The sequence below is a fragment of the Pleurodeles waltl genome, chromosome 6, assembly GCF_031143425.1.
Source record: "Pleurodeles waltl isolate 20211129_DDA chromosome 6, aPleWal1.hap1.20221129, whole genome shotgun sequence".
NCBI classification, from domain to species: domain Eukaryota; kingdom Metazoa; phylum Chordata; class Amphibia; order Caudata; family Salamandridae; genus Pleurodeles; species Pleurodeles waltl.
The window spans coordinates 989,867,518-989,888,785 of NC_090445.1; the positions used below are offsets into that span (position 1 = coordinate 989,867,518).

The following is a 21,268-nucleotide window of genomic DNA, read 5'->3' on the forward strand; positions in this document are numbered from 1 at the left end:
ATTCATATCTATGTTCATGGGAAAACCATGGGTTCAAAATACTGCCTCCCTAACTGGCAGGTTTTGCTCTAACTTCAACTGACCAAGCCTCCTAGTACCTCCTTCTTCCTTCTTTTAATATGGTGAACCACTGGTGTTCCTGACTCTGCCTAGCATGCAGTGTACATATGTGTTGGTATTTATCAAGTTTCAGCACAGCTCAGAGCAACAGAGTGCTGTAATTAGTTCTATTTGAGTGAATAATTCAAGTGTTCCCTAACGTGTTGAATTGGAAGGATGGATCAGGAGAGTAGAGGGCAGTTTTCTGCATTTTTAGGATTAAGGCTCGAGGACCCTGGAGGGCCTTGTTAATGAGTTGCTACTTCAACAAGTCAGTTTCCAGTAACATTCTAAACTGGAGAACTAAGGGAGCGATCAACTGAAAACAAATGCTTCCCCAAGTAGTTCACTCCCTTTGCCTTCCACAAATAAATTCTTGTCCTGTTGAGTAATTCATTTCTAGTTCACACTGAATTCTATTTACTATTTTTTTCAAACCAAGAATCTCGAGTATTGTAGATGAAAATTAATTCTAATGGGTTTCAAATTAGGTTTCATTAAGAGGAAACGCCGCCATCTTTAACATAGAACCATGCTATTTTTTGCCACAGCTATAATTGCACATATTCTTTTCAGAAGGTCGATTCTTGTTTTATTCTCTATCCTTAACAGATTAATTTAAAAATAACGCATAACAAAAATAGAAATCGGTAAGAGAGAGCATCATAAAGGAAAAACTAAGTGTCACGCGCTGCTCTACTGCTTCTCCCTCCAGCAAAAACGCACACCCCACCGCCCACCCTTATAAAAAGCATACCAAGTGTGAACTGTTATTTCGGCTTTTCAAGCTAAAATCCTGCCCTTCATTATGACATCAATCCAGATTTGCTTCTTTATCTCTCACCTAATGACACTATATACTGACTGCATTTAGGGAACAAACACTTCAATACTTATTTGTGTGCAGCTGTTAGAATGGTTTTGAAACGTGTGTGCTCACTTACAGTATGTAGATAACAAATGAAGCCCTAAGGACATTTCCATTGTAGTTGATATTCAACAAACCCAAGCAGGTTTTATATTGAAATTAAATACTTCTTTAGCACTCGGGTATAAATGCCTGCTTATTCTGTTTGCAATATTCCATGTAACCCCTTTATCATTATATTCTCCTAATTGGTCTCCTTAATAATAGCATTAATTACAAAATGTGTGCACAGTTCTGGTTTTATTTATTTCTTAGTCCAGGTTCTCCGTATAAATATCCTTCCGTACTGCTGAGCACCTGTTAAAATGAGTGGTAGGATAAAGCCTAATCTGTTGTAGCAAAATGCAGCATGGCCTTGGTGCATAGCTTAAGGAGGTGTGTTCACTTTTTTTTATTTCTATTCTGGCATTGTCATGGCTTTATGTTTTCTCTGATTTTTCTGCACCCGTGAATTTTTCAGCCAGGAATGTGGAGTGCGGGTTGTTATTGTCTACTAGACGATTGAGAAGGTTTGTTTTTAAAAGACTTGCAGAAATAAATTTATGATTTTGTTGGAAGAATGCCCGAGGTGCAGTTCTTAACTTGAGGCAGTGGTTGCAGGTGGGGCCACCGGTGCTCATTTTTTGAAGACCAGCTCTTATTTTTCCTCGCACAAAACGGGGAAAGGAGGAGGAAGAGAAAGATGGGAAGAAACAGTGACAAAGGAAGAAACCAGGGATGGTGGAAAAACCCTCAAGATAAAGGGAGACAGTGAGTGGATTGTGGATTAAAGCACGAGTTGGAATCATCAGCACACAACGTTTGCTTGTGACACCTGGATATTTAATAACTCTGGGGGCTTCTGAGCAAAACCTTGCACCACTTCACTTACTCTTTTACAGACTGTGCATTGCAAAGGAGGTAGGTGGGTATTGAGGACTCCAGAAATAAGGGAAGTTCTGAAGTTGGCTCTTTATGGTATGGTTTCATTTTTGTTACCAGCCTTGGCATATAATTAATGCCAGCCATGTTGCATGAATAAATATAAAATAATTTGGCATTTATCTCTCAGTTCATCCAAAGTGGTGCAACAGTAATCTGGTGTAAATAGATTTTCGTTTACTTTGAGAGCGTCTTAAAAGCCATTGTTGTACTGACTGTTCATTTGTTTTGCGTTCAAATCACGGTTGCATACAATGGGAAAGCATCTAAAGTTTCATTTTCTAGGAAGGTTTTTAAAGGAATCCCACGGGTCTTTTCCTCATATTTTGCATTCATCTGTTTGCTGTGCAGTGCGGTTTCTTTGGCCTTCCCCCAAAAATGTCAGAAACTGCCAATAACAGTGATTAGATATGGCCGTATAAGAAATTCTCAAATATCTTTTGTATTAATTTAACAACATGCACAGGTCATCATTGTGACAGTATCACACATAGTGCATAATTTAATTTAATTTGCCAACAACGGTGTGTATGGTGTCACCATGATAATATTGTTCCACTAGTAACAATTACAACGAGGAAAAGTTCTCCTCTTTTGTGTTCACAAAATAATTTTTTGCTATACAGAGCAGCTCATTCCCAAACTGACTCCTTTTATTAGGTCAGGAATTATATGTATTATGTACGTATAGGGGCCTTGTGTCTGTCCTCTCGCTCCACTGGTCTATTATTGTAACATTCACTTTTTTTCTTCTGCCCCCTACTGTGTACATCCTGATGGAGTAGGTTAACCCGCTTCTGCCATTGGCAACCTTCACTGTGAGTGGTGGCATTCTTTCCTTTCACAGGAACACATCTACACATTAAGTAGTTCTGTTACGTGGTAGGACGTACCATGGCAAAGTGTGTTTTTCAAAGCCAAATTAATAGTTGTACTTTCAGCAAATGTCTATTTTTTTCCTGGAGATTGGCATAGCAGCCACTTGGCACGATGTTTTGAAAAACCCAACAAAGCAAGCACTGACAAAGCAAAAAGACTGGTGGCCAGGACAGATATATTCTTTCTTAATAACAGTCACTTGATTTTGTTGCCGTTGCTTAATTCTGCAGGGTTATATTTGTGATTCTATGTTTACGATCCTAAACACCAGAAATGACTGTTACGTAGCTCTGTGGAAGAAACTATTCTGTCCATTTGCCGCACATGTGCATCCTTAGAATTTCTTTCAGGTATTAATTATTTACATATAAATGTTCATGCTTTCACATGTGAGTACGCAGTATTCAGATCAGATGATAACATCAGAAATGTAGTATCCAAAGAAAAAAATGGGAGCACACCATTTTTGAAAACGTGCAGAAGGAAACAGGTAAGGATTAGGGTAGGTTAAAAACACTCATGAATAAATATTTGTTAAACAAATTTAGATATATACAAAATAAATATAAAGATAAAAAAGAAGCGAATGACTGAAAACAAAAGGATGGGGCTGTGGTATTGTCACCTACAATAAATAAACAAAATACAGTATCTGCTGTTGAACTTCATATGTATAAAAACACGTTTCAGAAGCTAATATATTAATAGAATCATATTAATGAAAAAAAAACAAATGAATATAAAGAAAGTTAGCTTTCTAATATTAATCACCTTGGGATTAAAAACCGAAATAAAATCCAGAAGCTGGTGGAAGGATGCTTATCACAAGTACTGTGATGTATTACAGCACTTATTTGATTTGATTTGCTTTCTTAACTTGTCGTTTGAATTTGTTTCCATTTAGGCAATTGAAAGAGGCCTTTTCTTTGAACTTATTTACACACCTGCTATAAAAGATTCGACAATGAGAAGATACACAATTTCAAATGCACTTGGTTTGATGCAAGTCTGCAAAGGAAAGGTAAGTTAATGAACGGGTGTAAAATCGTGTGACTGGTAAGTGGGGTTGTACCTCTTCAGGCTCCAAATTGGGTCACTGTTTTCCATATAAAAATATTCACATTGTTAACCTGCTTTATCTTTTCCGGACCTTCTACAAGTAAAGAATGTCATCTACTGATAAAAGGGTTTAATTGCTTGGACTTCCTGGTTTATAGGCATTTCAGTGAATATGAAAAGTAAAGAAAGACTGCACATTCACCTGAATGGTTGCTCCTAAAGTAGCATCCTCCTTTATTTCTGTATAAATCCAAAAGCCTTCTCACTGTTTATCTGAGGACAACTGGGCAGGCAGCATATGTGTCACTGAGCTGAAGCTGCCTCTGGGCAGCCTGTCCTGCTATTTAAAACCTGTTCAAACATGCCTACAATTGGTGTAAATTTCCAACTTTTTGTTGATTTACAAAATTTCCAGTGCATGTGGAAAGCGCACGATTCCCATGGTGTCTACTAGAAAGCTTGTGTTTCTTTCCCGCAGCCTGCTGGTAATAGTATGGGCTGTAGCGCAGTTTTAAGTGTTTGGAGGCATTCCTTCTCCCTTGCAGGAGTCGTTTTGTGGGATGTTGTTTCAAAGAAGAGTTAATGACCAGCTAGCAACACCGGTCGAATACCTCACCTTGTGCCGGCATAGCTAAGACCCCGGGTAGAGGCCACATCCACCACCACACTCATATCGTCACGTCCTTCGGCACCCAAGCATCATAATTAGCCGGATGGTGGGTACGAATTTCAAAAGCTTTGCTATCACCTATCTTATACTATAAGCCTGTTTCTTCAGAGATGAGAGTCCTGTAGGTGCTAGCTTACAGTAGAACTCTTTTCCGAGAAAGGCAAGTCCTAGGTAAGTATTCAAGGGGGTGGCAAATGGCCATCTGCTTCACATCATTACTTTTTCATTCCTACTATTATCCCACAGGGCAGTATGCAGGAATGCTAGTTTCCTCATTTTGGTATTCTAAAAATCATTTTAGAAAGTCCACGATTAACTATGTGATTGTTTTCTTTTGATTTTTCTAATTTATCTTTTATTCTGTAGAACGTCATAATATCGAGTTCTGCTGAAAAAGTAAGTTTGTTTTATTTGCTTGTTTTAGTGAGACTATTTTCATGAGTCTGTTTTCATTTCCGTTAATTATTTTGAACTAGAGGCCAGTTTTGTCTTAATTTTAAGCGTACTAGTTTTTTAATATCAGCATCACAAACGTATGCTCTCGTTTCCATGTTCATATTTCATTTTTATAATGCTAAAAAGACCATTTTGAAATGTCATCTTAGCTTGTATAATTTTAGCAGATATTTATTTTTAGAGAGTTTATTTGAACCCTTCTATTGCTGGCATTTCACATGAATTGTTAACATTAGGTTAATAAAATATTTTGAAGGAAATCTGTATGTTATTACCTGCTCATCGTGGTCCATAATGTCGATCATTAACATCACACCAACTGCAGTGTTTTAATTGAATCGATGTCATTTTCCTTTCCACTTTCAGGGTCAACTTATTAATCTTTTTCTAAACTCAGTGTGAAGCCTAAGTTATTTCTCTAAGAACGATGTTTCACATGTTGCATTGATATTCATAACAGAAAGGCCTCGTACTTTACATTAATGATCAAACATGTGACTTTGAGGTATACTTGGCGTTTAACATTTTTCTGTTTCTCTGTGAGGTTTAACAGTTAGTGTGGCATGTTTGCTTAATCAAAGATGTAAGGCTCAAGTGGTCACTGCTCTGCTTTTTATCAAATAAACATTAGACACGTTTTCATGCCCTTATTTTTAGATCACATGTTGCATTTTATGTGCTTAGGGTCTGCGATAGTAAAGACAGCAAACTATCAACTTGCACAGTATTACCACGGATCTTGCTGTTTCTTTCACTGACTGGCTCTCGCGCTATTTATACCTGTGTGCTGCTGAGGACTGTCTCCCTTCCATTTGTATCGGAGTACTCTTTCTCTCTGAACTTCAGATGTGGCTCCTTTTGTGTCCTTGTAGTCGTTCTTTGTTCGTCTGTGGTCTTATTCTCATTCATATGTCTCTTCGCATTCTTTCTGCTGCGTTCCTGTTGTTTCCCTTTCTTTCTCATGTCACTTACCTCATTAGTATAAGAAGACTCGAGAAAGGTTCCTGGAGTTTCTAATACCCTTCTCCATCCCCTACGTATGCCACTGAGTGTATTTCTAGCCCTGTTGACCTCCATCTCTTTGTCTTTGATGTCTGTCCTCTCACTTTCTCTTTACCCTCAGTGCCTCTGAGGTAGGACTCTTTTTCTCTCACCTTTGTGCCCCACATTTATCTACGCGCATCCTTTAATATTTTTTCAAAACGCCTGATGATTCCTTTTCTCAAACCATTGTTTCTGATGTGTCTCAACTTCCTTTGTTGTCACTTAGGTCTCCCACTTCTCTATCTCTGTGTCTCTTCATATGGGATTAAAATGAAAGAATTGGAGTGATCATTGCTTCCAGCTCTCCCCTTCCAGCCATGCCAACTGATGGGTTTGTAGTGGCTGTAGGACTTAGAGGGAGAGAGTGCGAGGGACAAATTGGCCAGGCTGCTCATCATCCCCTTTTTATGCAGCCACAAAGAAGTTGGCCTTTCACTCCTGCCACCTATCCCATCCCTAGCTCCAGCATGTGATCCTCTTTTTGTTGCTGTGAAGAATGAAAGGGTGGATTACACCAGCTACACTGAACCTCATGTAACCTAACCACCCCAGCAATAAAATCCAGGTTTGGGAGGCAAAAACAGGAAGGATGAGAAAGTGCTGGAGGGGAATGCCGCTCAGTCTTTCTGATCCTGCCACCAAATCCAAATTCGGTCTACTGTTCAGGAAGAGAAGTAGGCGATCCGCCTTTCTGATCAGGTTAGCAATCACAGTGAAATACAGGCTTCTGCACATTTTAACACATGAAGATATAATGATGCCGATCACAGGTGACATAATTTGATTCTGCATTCTTAACTGTATTCTTAGCATCTGCTCTCACTTACCAACACATGATTTGGTCACCAGGGTGAGAACATTTTTTTTTCTAAAATATACTTATGTCCTTATCAGTCAGTCAGTCAAAATAACTTTATTCGGCATGTTGCCATAAAAGTACACATACATACATAAAAGTCATCATAAAATACAGTACTTATTTCATAATTCAAACGCAAATCTATGGAATCTAAGCTTACCACCTAAGCTTACTAAATCGGTATAAAATAATAAATACTTATAACATCTTATATAACAATAAGACAATATCTAGTTTCTCTTAATAAATAGTCACATTACCAATTCATATCGGTTTCTGGTGGTGATAGCGGATTTAATAAAACTAAGAATAGAACTGCACATTTGTTTGGACGAGAGGCTTTGAATGCCAGTCAATCCTTCTTTATAGGAAAAAGTGTGCAAATTGCGCAAAATAGGTAATAGAAAGGTTTTCCTAGGAGCTTAGTAAAGTGTACAAAACAAAATAAAGTGGCAAGTACTTTGTTTTGAAGAGTTATCACAAGGGCATGGCGGTAGTGTTTTTTCCCACACGCATTTTGTCGGGAACGCCACTCTAAAATGGATCATATTAAATCTAAAAAGTACTAGTAAAGAATATGAAGAAGGGATCGGGAACCACACAAAATAAGGTTCTAACAAGTCCGATGATGAAATTTGTACATATGAATTAAAAGAGCTCAATTTCTCTGCCACTTGATATCTAAGGTTCTTAACATGCTCTTTATGTCGAAGTTTAACAATTTCTTTCGCACTGGCGGGCAGAAGCTCTGGTTTAAAATACATAAACTCCAAGTTTCGAAAACCATTCTGAACAAAATTTAGCCATGGAATTTTGTTACAATTTGTTAATGAAATACAATCTTTTACGCAATCGTGTGTTAAAGTAGCCGCCGGATTTGACCATACTTTTATCCATAACAGAAGGGGGGCAATATCTATCAAATCTGTAATATAGCGGATTCCCAGCTCCTTGTGGCATAAAATATTCGCTATGTTCTTAGGTACCATAAGTAACCGATGAAGGAATTTATTCTCTGCCAGCTGTAAAGTACTTGGACTGGTGTATCCCCAAAGGCCACCCCCGTAACTCGCCGCCGAGACACATTTAGAATTGTAGAGCGTGATGATCTGATGGACCGGTCTATGCCCTAATCTACGGCCAAAGCGGAAGATTGCCTCAACATTTCTTTCCAGTTGTTGGAACTTAAAATTCAAATGGAATTTCCATGACAGAGTGGAGCTTAGATACAGGCCTAGATAGCAAAAGTCTTTTACCTTTGTTAAGGTGTTCCCCCTCCCCATTGTAAAACATTTGGTGCAGGTGTTTTTAGGACCGCAAGTCATGACGTGTTACTTTTTAAAGTTGACTTTCAAATTAAGCTCACGTGTACGTGGTAAAAAAAGATCCAAAAGGGTCTGTAGACCATTGGCCGTACGGGCAATTAAAACGGCGTCATCGGCATATAATAAAATTGGCAATTGTCTAAAACTCATCCTTGGGAAATCCTTACCACTTTGGACTAAATAACTATACAAGCCATTGGTATACAGTAGAAATAAAAAAGGTGCCAGAGTGCAGCCCTGTCTAACACCCCGATTGGAAGCAAGGGGATAAGACCTTTCGCCATGTTGTCCAAACTGAATTATAATAGAAAGGTCAGAGTATAAGCGTTTGATCAAATCCAACAAATCTTGCTCAATCCCCATTGTATCCATTATATCCCACAGTTTTGCTCTATTCACCATATCAAATGCACTGGACAGATCTATGAAGGCTAAGTGGATAGATTCCCTTTTTGCAATAACATATGTTCGATGGCATCTGTCGCTGTAGATACGCATGTTCTGCAATAGCTCGCCATCTGGTGTTGGGCCGGAGTGTTACAAGTTGTTTTTCTTCGAAGAAGTCTTTCGAGTCACGGGACCGAGTGACTCCTCCTTTTGTCTCCATTGCGCATGGGCGTCGACTCCATCTTCGATTGTTTTTTTTCCGCCATCGGGTTCGGACGTGTTCCTGTCGCTCCGAGTTTCGGAACGGAAAATTAGCTAATTTCGGAAGATTTTCGTCGGTATTGTTGCGTTCGGGATCGGCGTACTTAGATTCCACACCGCATCGAAGATCGAAGAGCTCCGGTGCCCTTCGGGGTAGTTTTTCGATCCTCCGTCGGGGCCTGGTCGGCCCGACCGCGTGCTGAAGAATGCCGATGGAACGGACCCCGTTCCGTTTCTGCCCCAAATGCCACAATAAGTACCCTTACACAGACCAACACTTGGTCTGCAACCTGTGCCTGTCACCTGAGCACAGCGAAGACACCTGCGAGGCCTGTCGTGCGTTCCGGTCCCGAAAAACACTCCGAGACCGTCGAGCCAGAAGACTTCAGATGGCGTCCGCACCGACAGCCCAACGGGAGTTCGAGGAACAGGAAGAAGAAGGTACCTTCTCGATCCAAGACTCGGACTCCGAAGGATTCGACGATACACAAACCGTGAGTAAGACGTCGAAATCCACTCAGAAGAACATTTACAAGGCCCAGGGGACGCCACTGCCACCAGGCCATGGCTCCACCCATAAATTCGGTGACCGCCCGTCGGCACCGAAAAAGGCCCACACAGTGCCGAGATCGTCCGACTCCGGTCGAGACACCGGCACGCAGCCTTCTCGGGACCGAGAAAGTGCTGGAGACAAGCCTCGACACCGAGATGCCGGTGCCGACACGGCTCGACGCCGAGACAGCGGCACCGAAACAGATCGACGCCGAGAGGTTTCGGCCCCGAAAAAGAAAAGTCACCTCGGAGCCGAAAAAACACGCAGACAGGGTTTCGATGCCGAAACAAACTGCAAGCGACCCAGCTTCAGGCTCTTATACAGAAGAGCACTCGCTAACCTCCCAAATGCAGAAGCATAGGTTTGAGGAAGAGCTGCAAGCAACTGATGTGGACCATACGCAAAAGCGTATCTTCATACAGCAGGGGACAGGAAAAATAAGCACCCTTCCCCCCATTAGGAGAAAGAGAAGGTTGGAGTTCCAGACGGAACAAACACCACAACCAAAAGTGGTGAAAAGAGTTACCCCACCACCCTCTCCTCCGCCTGTGATTAACGTCTCACCAGCACAAACTCCATCACACTCCCCAGCTCACACCACCATGAGCCAGGGTGACCAAGATCAGGACGCATGGGACCTATACGACGCCCCAGTGTCAGATAACAGTCCGGAGGCATACCCTACAAAGCCATCTCCACCAGAAGACAGCACCGCGTATTCTCAAGTGGTGGCTAGAGCAGCACAATTTCACAACGTAAGCCTCCACTCAGAACAAGTCGAGGATGATTTCTTATTTAACACACTCTCCTCCACCCACAGCTCCTACCAAAGCCTGCCTATGCTCCCTGGTATGCTCCGGCACGCAAAAGACATCTTTAAGGAGCCGGTCAAAAGTAGGGCAATCACACCAAGGGTGGAAAAAAAGTATAAGGCGCCTCCTACAGACCCGGCTTTCATCACTACACAGCTGCCACCAGACTCTGTCGTTGTAGGAGCAGCTAGGAAAAGGGCCAACTCTCACACATCTGGAGATGCACCACCCCCAGATAAAGAAAGCCGCAAGTTCGATGCAGCTGGTAAAAGAGTCGCAGCACAAGCTGCAAACCAGTGGCGCATCGCGAACTCACAGGCACTACTTGCGCGCTATGACAGAGCCCACTGGGACGAGATGCAACATCTCATTGATCATCTGCCCAAGGACTTACAAAATAGGGCAAAACAAGTGGTTGAGGAGGGACAGACCATTTCCAACAACCAGATCCGCTCCTCCATGGACGCTGCAGATACAGCTGCACGGACAATTAATACATCCGTAACTATCAGAAGGCATGCATGGCTCCGAACGTCTGGATTTAAACCAGAGATTCAACAAGCAGTTCTCAATATGCCTTTTAATGAAAAAGAACTGTTCGGTCCAGAAGTGGACACAGCGATTGAGAAACTCAAAAAAGATACGGACACTGCCAAAGCCATGGGCGCACTCTACTCCCCGCAGAGCAGAGGGAATTACAGCACATTCCGTAAAACGCCCTTTCGAGGGGGGTTTCGAGGTCAAAGCACACAAGCCAGCACCTCACAAGCCACACCGTCCAGTTACCAGGGACAGTATAGAGGAGGTTTTCGGGGACAATATAGAGGAGGGCAATTCCCTAGAAATAGAGGAAGATTTCAAAGCCCCAAAGCCCCTACTACTAAACAGTGACTCACAGGTCACTCACCCCCTCCACACAACACCAGTGGGGGGAAGAATAGGTCATTATTACAATGCATGGGAGGAAATCACTACAGACACTTGGGTTCTAGCAATTATCCAACATGGTTATTGCATAGAATTTCTACAATTCCCTCCAAACATACCACCAAAAGCACAAAATTTAACAACACACCATTCCAATCTCCTGGAGATAGAAGTGCAGGCACTATTGCAAAAGAATGCAATCGAATTAGTGCCAAACACACAAATAAACACAGGAGTTTACTCACTGTACTTTCTGATACCAAAGAAGGACAAAACACTGAGACCAATCCTAGACCTCAGAGTAGTGAACACTTTCATCAAATCAGACCACTTCCACATGGTCACACTACAAGAAGTATTGCCATTGCTAAAACTGCACGACTACATGGCAACTTTAGACCTCAAGGATGCTTATTTCCATATACCAATACACCCATCGCACAGGAAATACCTAAGGTTTGTATTCAAAGGAATACATTACCAATTCAAGGTACTGCCTTTCGGATTAACAACCGCACCAAGAGTCTTTACCAAATGTCTAGCGGTAGTCGCAGCACACATAAGAAGGCAGCAAATACATGTGTTCCCATATCTAGACGACTGGCTAATCAAGGCCCATTCGTTAATAGAGTGCTCAAATCACACAAATCATATCATACAAACCCTCTTCAAACTAGGGTTCACCGTCAATTTCACAAAATCCAAAATTCTGCCACGCAAGGTACAACAATACCTGGGAGCCATAATAGACACATCAAAAGGAGTAGCCACTCCAAGTCCACAAAGAATTCAAAATTTCAACACCATCATACAACGCATGTATCCAACACAAAAGATACAGGCAAAGATGGTATTACAACTCCTAGGCATGATGTCATCATGCATAGCCATTGTCCCAAACGCAAGACTGCACATGAGGCCCTTACAACAATGCCTAGCATCACAGTGGTCTCAAGCACAGGGTCACCTTCTAGATCTGGTGTTAATAGACCGCCAAACTTACCTCTCGCTTCTGTGGTGGAACAACATAAATTTAAACAAGGGGCGGCCTTTCCAAGACCCAGTGCCACAATATGTAATAACAACAGATGCTTCCATGACAGGGTGGGGAGCACACCTCGATCAACACAGCATACAAGGACAATGGAACGTACATCAAACAAAACTGCATATCAATCACCTAGAACTTCTAGCAGTTTTTCAAGCACTAAAAGCTTTCCAACCAATAATAGTTCACAAATACATTCTCGTCAAAACAGACAACATGACAACTATGTATTATCTAAACAAGCAGGGGGGGACGCACTCCACGTAGTTAAGCCTGCTAGCACAAAAAATTTGGCATTGGGCAATTCACAACCAAATTCGCCTAATTGCACAGTTTATACCAGGGATACAAAATCAACTCGCAGACAATCTCTCTCGAGATCACCAACAGGTCCACGAATGGGAAATTCACCCCCAAATTCTGAACACTTACTTCAAACTCTGGGGAACACCTCGGATAGACTTGTTTGCGACAAGGGAGAACGCAAAATGCCAAAACTTCGCATCCAGATACCCACACAAACAATCCCAAGGCAATGCCCTATGGATGAACTGGTCAGGGATATTTGCTTACGCTTTTCCTCCTCTCCCTCTCCTTCCTTACCTGGTAAACAAACTCAGTCAAAGCAAACTCAAACTCATATTGATAGCACCAACTTGGGCAAGGCAACCCTGGTACACAACGCTGCTAGACCTATCAGTGGTACCCTGCATCAAATTGCCCAACAGGCCAGATCTGTTGACACAGCACAACCAAAAGATCAGACACCCAGATCCAGCATCGCTGAATCTAGCAATCTGGCTCCTGAAATCCTAGAATTCGGGCACTTACAACTTACCCAAGAATGTATGGAAGTCATAAAACAAGCAAGAAGGCCATCCACCAGGCACTGCTATGCAAGTAAATGGAAGAGGTTTGTTTGCTACTGCCATATTAATCAAATACAACCATTACACACAACTCCAGAACATGTAGTGGGTTACTTGCTTCACTTACAAAAATCTAACCTAGCTTTCTCTTCCATTAAGATTCACCTTGCAGCAATATCTGCATACCTGCAGACTACCTATTCAACTTCCCTATATAAAATACCAGTCATTAAAGCATTCATGGAGGGCCTTAGGAGAATTATACCACCAAGAACACTACCTGTTCCTTCATGGAACCTAAATGTTGTCCTAACTAGACTTATGGGTCCACCTTTTGAACCCATGCACTCCTGCGACATACAGTTCCTAACCTGGAAGGTGGCATTTCTCATCGCCATTACTTCCCTGAGAAGAGTAAGCGAGATTCAGGCGTTTACTATACAGGAACCTTTTATACAACTACACAAAAATAAAGTCGTCCTAAGGACCAATCCTAAATTTTTGCCAAAGGTTATTTCACCGTTCCATCTAAATCAAACAGTGGAACTTCCAGTGTTTTTTCCACAGCCAGATACCGTAGCTGAAAGGGCACTACATACATTAGATGTCAAAAGAGCATTGATGTATTACATTGACAGAACAAAGAACATCAGAAAGACTAAACAACTCTTTATTGCATTTCAAAAACCTCATGCAGGAAACCCAATTTCAAAACAAGGTATAGCCAGATGGATAGTTAAATGCATCCAAATCTGCTACCTTAAAGCTAAACGACAGCTGCCCATTACACCAAGGGCACACTCAACCAGAAAGAAAGGTGCTACCATGGCCTTTCTAGGAAACATCCCAATGCAAGAAATATGTAAGGCAGCCACATGGTCTACGCCTCACACATTCACCAAGCACTACTGTGTAGACGTGTTATCCGCACAACAAGCCACAGTAGGTCAAGCTGTATTAAGAACATTATTTCAGACTACTTCCACTCCTACAGGCTGATCCACCGCTTTTGGGGAAATAACTGCTTACTAGTCTATGCAGAACATGCGTATCTACAGCGACAGATGCCATCGAACTGAAAATGTCACTTACCCAGTGTACATCTGTTCGTGGCATCAGTCGCAGTAGATTCGCATGTGCCCACCCGCCTCCCCGGGAGCCTGTAGCAGTTTGGAAGTTACCTTCAATTATTTATATATGTGTCATCTCAACCTTAAATAGGTGCATACTTAGTCACTCCATTGCATGGGCACTATTACTACAATTCAACTCCTACCTCACCCTCTGCGGGGAAAAACAATCGAAGATGGAGTCGACGCCCATGCGCAATGGAGACAAAAGGAGGAGTCACTCGGTCCCGTGACTCGAAAGACTTCTTCGAAGAAAAACACTCCGGCCCAACACCAGATGGCGAGCTATTGCAGAACATGCGAATCTACTGCGACTGATGCCACGAACAGATGTACACTGGGTAAGTGACATTTTCATTACTAAGGATAAGATGTAAATTTAGGGCATGATCCACTGTGCCTAATCCAGGCCTAAACCCATATTGAATTGGCAATAGAATGTTTGTCCTTACAACCCAATCCTCAAGCCGGGTCAAAATGACACTCCCCAAGATCTTTGCCGTGGAGTCAATAAGAGAGATGGGTCTATAGCAAAGGGGGTCAAGCCTATTACCCTTTTTGAAGATCGGGACGATTATTGCCATTAACCATGAAGAGGGGATAGCACTTTGAATAGCACTGTTCAGAACATTTGTGATTAGTGTCCTTATCTATAAACTGGACATGCCAATGGGATGTATTATTTTGCCGTCATAGTCATTTAAACCTTTCCAAGCATCGCTTCCTGACCCTCACCTGTGCTTCTGAGGAAGGAAATGTTCTGGGATGGGCTTAGAAGCCCTTTCCACACCTGCACAATTTCATCTCTTGACAATAACAACGAGCAAATTAAGAGCTGGAAATTGGGAGGTAGTACAGGATGGTACATCTCTCTGCCCTACTTCTTGATCCTTATCATTCTCCTGAGATAACTCATTAGCCCCCTATTTCCCCCTACCCCCCTATTCACACACTTGCATCCCAGTCATACCCTGTGAATACAGACACACTAACTTCAGCAGTGAAGTACATATACATTTAAACCTGTTTCTAGAAGTAAATGTCTGAATTCAAAAGCCTAAAATATAAGGATGATCCACCGCAGACTGACGAATCTTTGGGTGCAGGTTCACTATCCTCACCATCCACACGGCATGTCCCCACAAAGATTAGAAAAGGCTAAGCATATGTTTGCTTTCAACATAATGCTATAAATAACTGAAAGCATAGCTATTTACAAAACTTATGGTTACTGTGGGGCGCGTTTTTATTTTTTTAATGCTTTGTTTAACAATGAATGCCAAATTATAAATATTCAGAAATAGAATTGGTATGAATCTGTGCCTATGTCTTGTAACCATGAAGAATGCTAGTAATATTACATACTACTGCTCTGTATAATATAAAACCATAACCATTACACTTTAATGTCCTTTGTATTCCATATGTTTGTCAGTACTTGATATTGTCTTTTCATTATTTAGCCTTTGGACCTGAGGGGACCATATGATGTCGCTACATTGTATCCTTTTTCTTACAACGAAAACGCCCAAAATAAAGTTCACCAGACATGCAAGATAAATCAGTCCAAAAGATACTTTCTCCCTCCTGTTCAAAAGTTTCACATTTTCTTGCCTTATAGCTTGGAAGTAAAGTAAATTAAAATAGTTTTCCTAAATTAGCTTGAGGGAAAACAATCAACTCCATCTATACACCAGACTACCTTGCTGACAAGCACAACATCTCCAGTGGTTCTCAGCACATCTGCAGCCAGGACACTATCAGATTGGATTCAGCAAAGTACAAAAAAGAAGAAACAAGGCCACATGCCTTCTCCACCTGTGCACCTAGGATTTGGAACGATTTTTTCTGTATTCATTAGGGCGACCTTAACCCTTCTATAATTTAGGAAAACGCAGAATACTTTCCGTTTGAAAGAATAAGCCATCACAATGCAGTAACAGCCCACAAACCAGCTACCACCACTGTCACTTTTTTTTTTTTTTTTAAATCTGTTTATTAAGCAAGATATAGAAACTGTCAATGCAATACAGCTGTTTCAAAAGAGTATGCAGCTTCTTAGCTCAAACAATAAGAAGCTTTTAATAATGTGCATCAAGTTAAAAAAAAGAGAAGAAAAAAAGGAACTATACATTATATAACTGTGTTCACTCTGGTTATATCTTTTTGCATGTGTGCATAATGGCGTTTGAACATTAGGATTGTCGTTGGGTTGCCTGGGGGGGTGAAGGTGCACAGTTGATGTGGGTACAGGTTTTAAATAAAGGTGCATGTTCTTGCGTGGGCATGGCATATGCATATTCGTTTGGGGGAGTTTATGGCCATGTTGTCTTGATGAATCTAGCTAGTTCTTTAGGTTATGTGACCATTGAATGTTCTATTGTGGGTGCTTATTAGTGAAGAAAATGTAGGGAGTCATGGGGGGAATAAGTCATCTCTAGTTTCTATTTTAACCACAAAGCTGTCCCATATTTCGGTTCCTTCCTGTGGCTGGCCGTCTGTTGTGCTTGTTTCAGTGTATGGGCTTCTGCTTGTGTACGGTTATATAGATCGTGCAGCCAGGTTATGTAAGGAGGAGTTTGGGGTGCCTTCCAATGTATAGCGATCAGGCGTTTGTACGCTAAAAACGCTAGATCTATGAATTTGTGTTGGTGTTTATCACCTTTGGTGCGGTGGCGGATTCCTAGGAGACATGATTCTGGGGAGGGGGTGAGTACATGATCAGCAATTTCTGAGGTAGTTTCTGTGATTTTCTGCCAGCTTGCATTTATTGAGGAGCATTCCCAGACCATGTGGTAGAAATTGGCAGTGGATGCTGCACATCTAGGACATTCCGATTTGGCATTGGGGTAAATTCTGTTGATGCGTGCTGGGGATAAATACGTCTGATGAATATAATTCAATTGAGTGTATCTCAGTCTGGTGTATTGTGATACCGTTTTGACCGTGGCTAGAATGATTTCCCATGTTTTTTGGGAGATTGGATCAGCTAGTGCGGTGTCCCATCGAGATTTAGCTGGTGTTAGGTCTACACGGGCATTTGCTGTTCGGTCTTTGTATATCCTTGAAATAGTACCCTTAGTGTTGCCTATTGTCAGGAGCGTTGTGAGCAACCCAGATTCATCAGGTTCGTTATTACTATTGCCCCATAGGTCACGTATCAGTTTGGTGATGGCCCCATACATTAAAAAAGCTCCGGTGTACATTACTCCCAGCTCCGCCTGAGTATAGATCGCCCACATTTAGGGCTGCCGTTTCCCGTATATCACGATATAGTGCCAAATTCTGTATTTTCGGGATCTGTGATAGGGGTATTGTAGGTGAATATATATATATATATGAGGGAAGGTTGGACTTGCCCTGAACATATCTTTTCCAGCAAAATTTAGTAGCTTCCAATATTGGGGATCTATTGGGTGGAGAGGGAGCACCGCTAACAATGTTGTTAATATCATTTGCGATGTTGTGTATCCCTTCATTGCTACGCTTTCTGGGGACGTTGGGTTGTTAAACCATGAAGCCATCCACTGTAGTTGGGCCGCTGCATAAGACAGTTCCAGGTTTGGCATACCCAAACCACCTTCCGCTTGTGAGTGTTGTGCAATAGCCAGTGATACCCTTCGTCTATCTCTGCCCCATAGCAATTCAGTTAGCAGGGAATGCAGTTTATGGAAGAATGTACGTGGTAATGTCAGCGGGAGGGCTGTGAAATAGTACAGAAAACGAGGTAGGATTAGTATTTTAGCTATTGCGGTACGGCCCATGGGGGATAGTGGGAGCGATATCCAGAATGTCAGGGAGCTCCGGGTGGATCTAAGTAGACGGTCTAGATTACCCTCCTTTAGGTCTTTCATAGAGTGATAGATCTGTATGCCTAAATACTTAAAGGTGGAGGCTGCCCAGGGTAGTTGATATTGGGGTAAACTGCTGTGCTGTTCATTTGGTATGGGTGTTAGGGGAAAGATACATGATTTGGACCAATTTATATGTAGTCCCGAAACCTGTGCAAAGCTATCTAGTATTAGCATTATTTCTGTGATAGATGTTGTGTGTTGGTGTAGGTAGATTAGGGCATCGTCGGCGTATAGTGACACAGTATGATGTTGGTCCACCTCTAGTATGCCCCATTTGTGAGCGTCTTTACGAAGTCTAATTGCCAGTGGTTCCATTGCAATGGCAAATAATAGGGGGGACAGTGGGCAGCCTTGCCGGGTGCCTCTGTCTATTGGGATTTCTTCGGATATAATTTGACCTGTTTTGACTCTTGCTATGGGCTTGTGATATAACGTCCTAATCCAGTTTATGAAGCCTCCCTGGAATCTGAATGCTTCTAATGTACTGTAGAGATACTCCCAGCTGAGTGTGTCAAAAGCTTTTTCTATGTCTAGGGACATAGCTACTGCTTCCGTCCCGTTAGTGCCATGCATTAAGCGAATCAGTCTTCTAATATTTAAGAAGGTGCTTCTACCTGGTATCAACCCTGATTGATCTGAGTGTATTAGCTCCGACAGGTAAGGGAGAAGTCTATTTGCCAGGATTTTTCCTAGGAGTTTACAATCCGAGTTAATAAGCGATAGGGGTCTGTATGACCTGACGTCTAAGGGATCACGGCCTGGTTTTGGGAGCACGGCTATTAATGCTTCTCGCATGGAATCTGGAAGTTGCTTTCTGTTGTGTGCTTCATTAAACACTTCAAGAAGGGGTTGTAATAATTGGTTAGGGTATGATTTATAGTATTCTACTGGCAATCCGTCAAGGCCTGGGGCCTTGTTGCTTGCCATTTGTGAAACAGCAGTTTGTAGCTCTTCTATTGTGATGGGGCCGTCTAGCATTTCTGAGTTGCTTATTATGTGTGGGTTTTGGGGAATCAATGTTAATAGTGTAGCAAGCTGTTGTTTAGGAGGGGGATTAGAGGTTTGATAAAGAGTGCAGTAGTACGTATGGAAGGCTGTGTTAATTTGGACTTGGGTGTTGACGACACGGCCTGTATGAAGTTTAATCGCTCCTATGGGTGCTGTCTGTATTGGTTGACGAACCAACCAAGCTAATAATTTTCCTGATCTGTCGCCCTCTGCGTGTTGTCTCGTCTGTAGGTGTCTGTAATCGTGTTTGCATAGTCTGGTGTCTGTTTCTTTATAGTTTGCTCTGAGATCACTCAGTGTTTGCAGTGTGGATGGATTTATTGAGAGCTCGATCTCCGCCTTGCGCATTTTAATTTCTAATTCCTGTAGTTCTTTAGTAAGCACTTTTCTGACTCCTACTGTGGCCGCTAAACAGTGGCCACAGTGGCCACGGGTCACAGCTTTATGGGCATCCCATTCAGTAGCGCGTGTTGAGGCGGTGTCTTTGTTTACCGTAAAATAATTTGATAAGCATTTGGATAACTCTGCTTTGAAGGAGGGGTCTGTGAGGGCTTCTGATTGTAAGCGCCAAGTTGGAATACGGGTATGTGTGCGTCCCCAGGTTATTGTGACATGCAGTGGATTGTGGTCCGAGATAGTGCGAGCTAGGTATTCTGATTTATTTATTTTATGAATTATGGCAGGTGTTGCGAATAGCATGTCTATTCTTGTGTGTATTTTATGTACTGATGAGTAATAAGAGTATTCGCGATGCGTGGGATGTCCCGCCCTCCATGTTTCTTTCAAGCCATTATTTGCAGCCCATTCTACTAGGTCGGCAGTTGTGCGCCTGGCTGGTGCAGTGATCAGTGGGGGAATTGATCGATCCATGTGTATGTCTAACACAGAGTTAAAATCCCCACCCCATATACTAGGCTCAAATGGGTCTCTGAGTTTGCTGTTGTTGAGTGTCCATAAAAATTCGCGTTGGCCTGTGTTCGGGGTGCATAGAGCAACTATTGCTAATGGTTGACCATCTAGTTCCCCCTCCAATATCACATACCTTCCGTTTGGATCATTCTGCGTGCAGGATATTACAAACGGGACCCCTGGTGCTATCCATATCGCCACCACTCGGGCGTAGGATGAAAAAATGGTGCCATATATTTGGCTCCGCCATTTTGCGCTCATGTTTTCTAGTAAGGCCCGGTTGAGGTGAGTCTCTTGCAGCAAGGCTATGTGTATCCGATGTCGCTTAAGGTATGCATAAATTTGTTGCCGTTTACGTATAGCTGCCATGCCCCTGATGTTCCATGTGATTATTTTATATTGTAGAGTGTTTAAGTTGTGTTGGTGTGCCATGTTATGTGTGTTGTTTTGCTAAGTTAGGGTGATGTATTGTCTGTGCGTTGCGCTCTACCCAGCATTTCGGACTGTGCTTTATAGTTAAGATATTACCGACTTTAGCAACGAGTACAATATTTGTTTTGTATGATTGTTTACCACGCCTATTGCTACAATCATGGGTTACGACATGTGCCTTGAGTGAATCACATCTAATAATGTTTGAAACAACAACTATATATAACTGTAACTGTGCATACAACACGGCTGTAATAAAGCCTGTGTCTGCCTTCTTAAAGAATCTGTCCATATGGAGTGGGGGGCGCTGTGGACAAATGTATCCGAGTTGTTGAGCTTCTCGGCCCGTTTTGCTCCCTGTATTGGTGCGTTCCTTCGGGCACCTCTGGCGGCTGCAGGTCCAGGCCTGGCAATTCTCTGCTTCCTTGCTAGTCATCAGGCTAGGTGGGTTTTTTACACTGTGAGGAAAACTGTTCCTGACTGTAAAGTTATTTTGGACTTTCCTGTTTAGCAAATATCATCTGCAGTGCGCGGGGTCAGGCTAGGGCCGCGGTTGGAGTCTGTGGAATCATATTGTTTTTCAAGGTCTGGCTCGCCTTCGTTTTGGATGAACTGGGACGTTGGGGATGTGTTGATGAAGCGTGTTGTGGCCTGTAATAATGAAGAGCGTTCTGCTTGGGATTGTTCAGGTGAAGGTTTAACATCCTATTTCTTTTGTGGCTTGCGCCTAGACTTAGGTGATGACCATTTTTCCGCTGTGTTTCCCAAATTCGTTTGATCGGCCAGGCCTTTAGCGTGTAACCAAGTCCAGGCGTCCTCAGGAGTATTGAAAAAGAGA

At 42.3% G+C, this 21,268-nt stretch overlaps 1 protein-coding gene across 2 annotated transcripts in view; it reads left to right on the top strand.

Moving 5' to 3' along the window:
- Positions 1-21,268, top strand: part of RPP30 (ribonuclease P/MRP subunit p30) — a 111,047-nt gene that overhangs the window by 67,157 nt on the left and 22,622 nt on the right. For both annotated transcript variants that reach the window (XM_069239867.1, XM_069239868.1), the window contains exons 7-9: positions 3,732-3,848; positions 4,923-4,952; positions 15,691-15,728. In XM_069239867.1, coding sequence (XP_069095968.1) covers positions 3,732-3,848; positions 4,923-4,952; positions 15,691-15,728 — 185 coding nt within the window. The remainder of the gene's footprint in view (positions 1-3,731; positions 3,849-4,922; positions 4,953-15,690; positions 15,729-21,268) is intronic.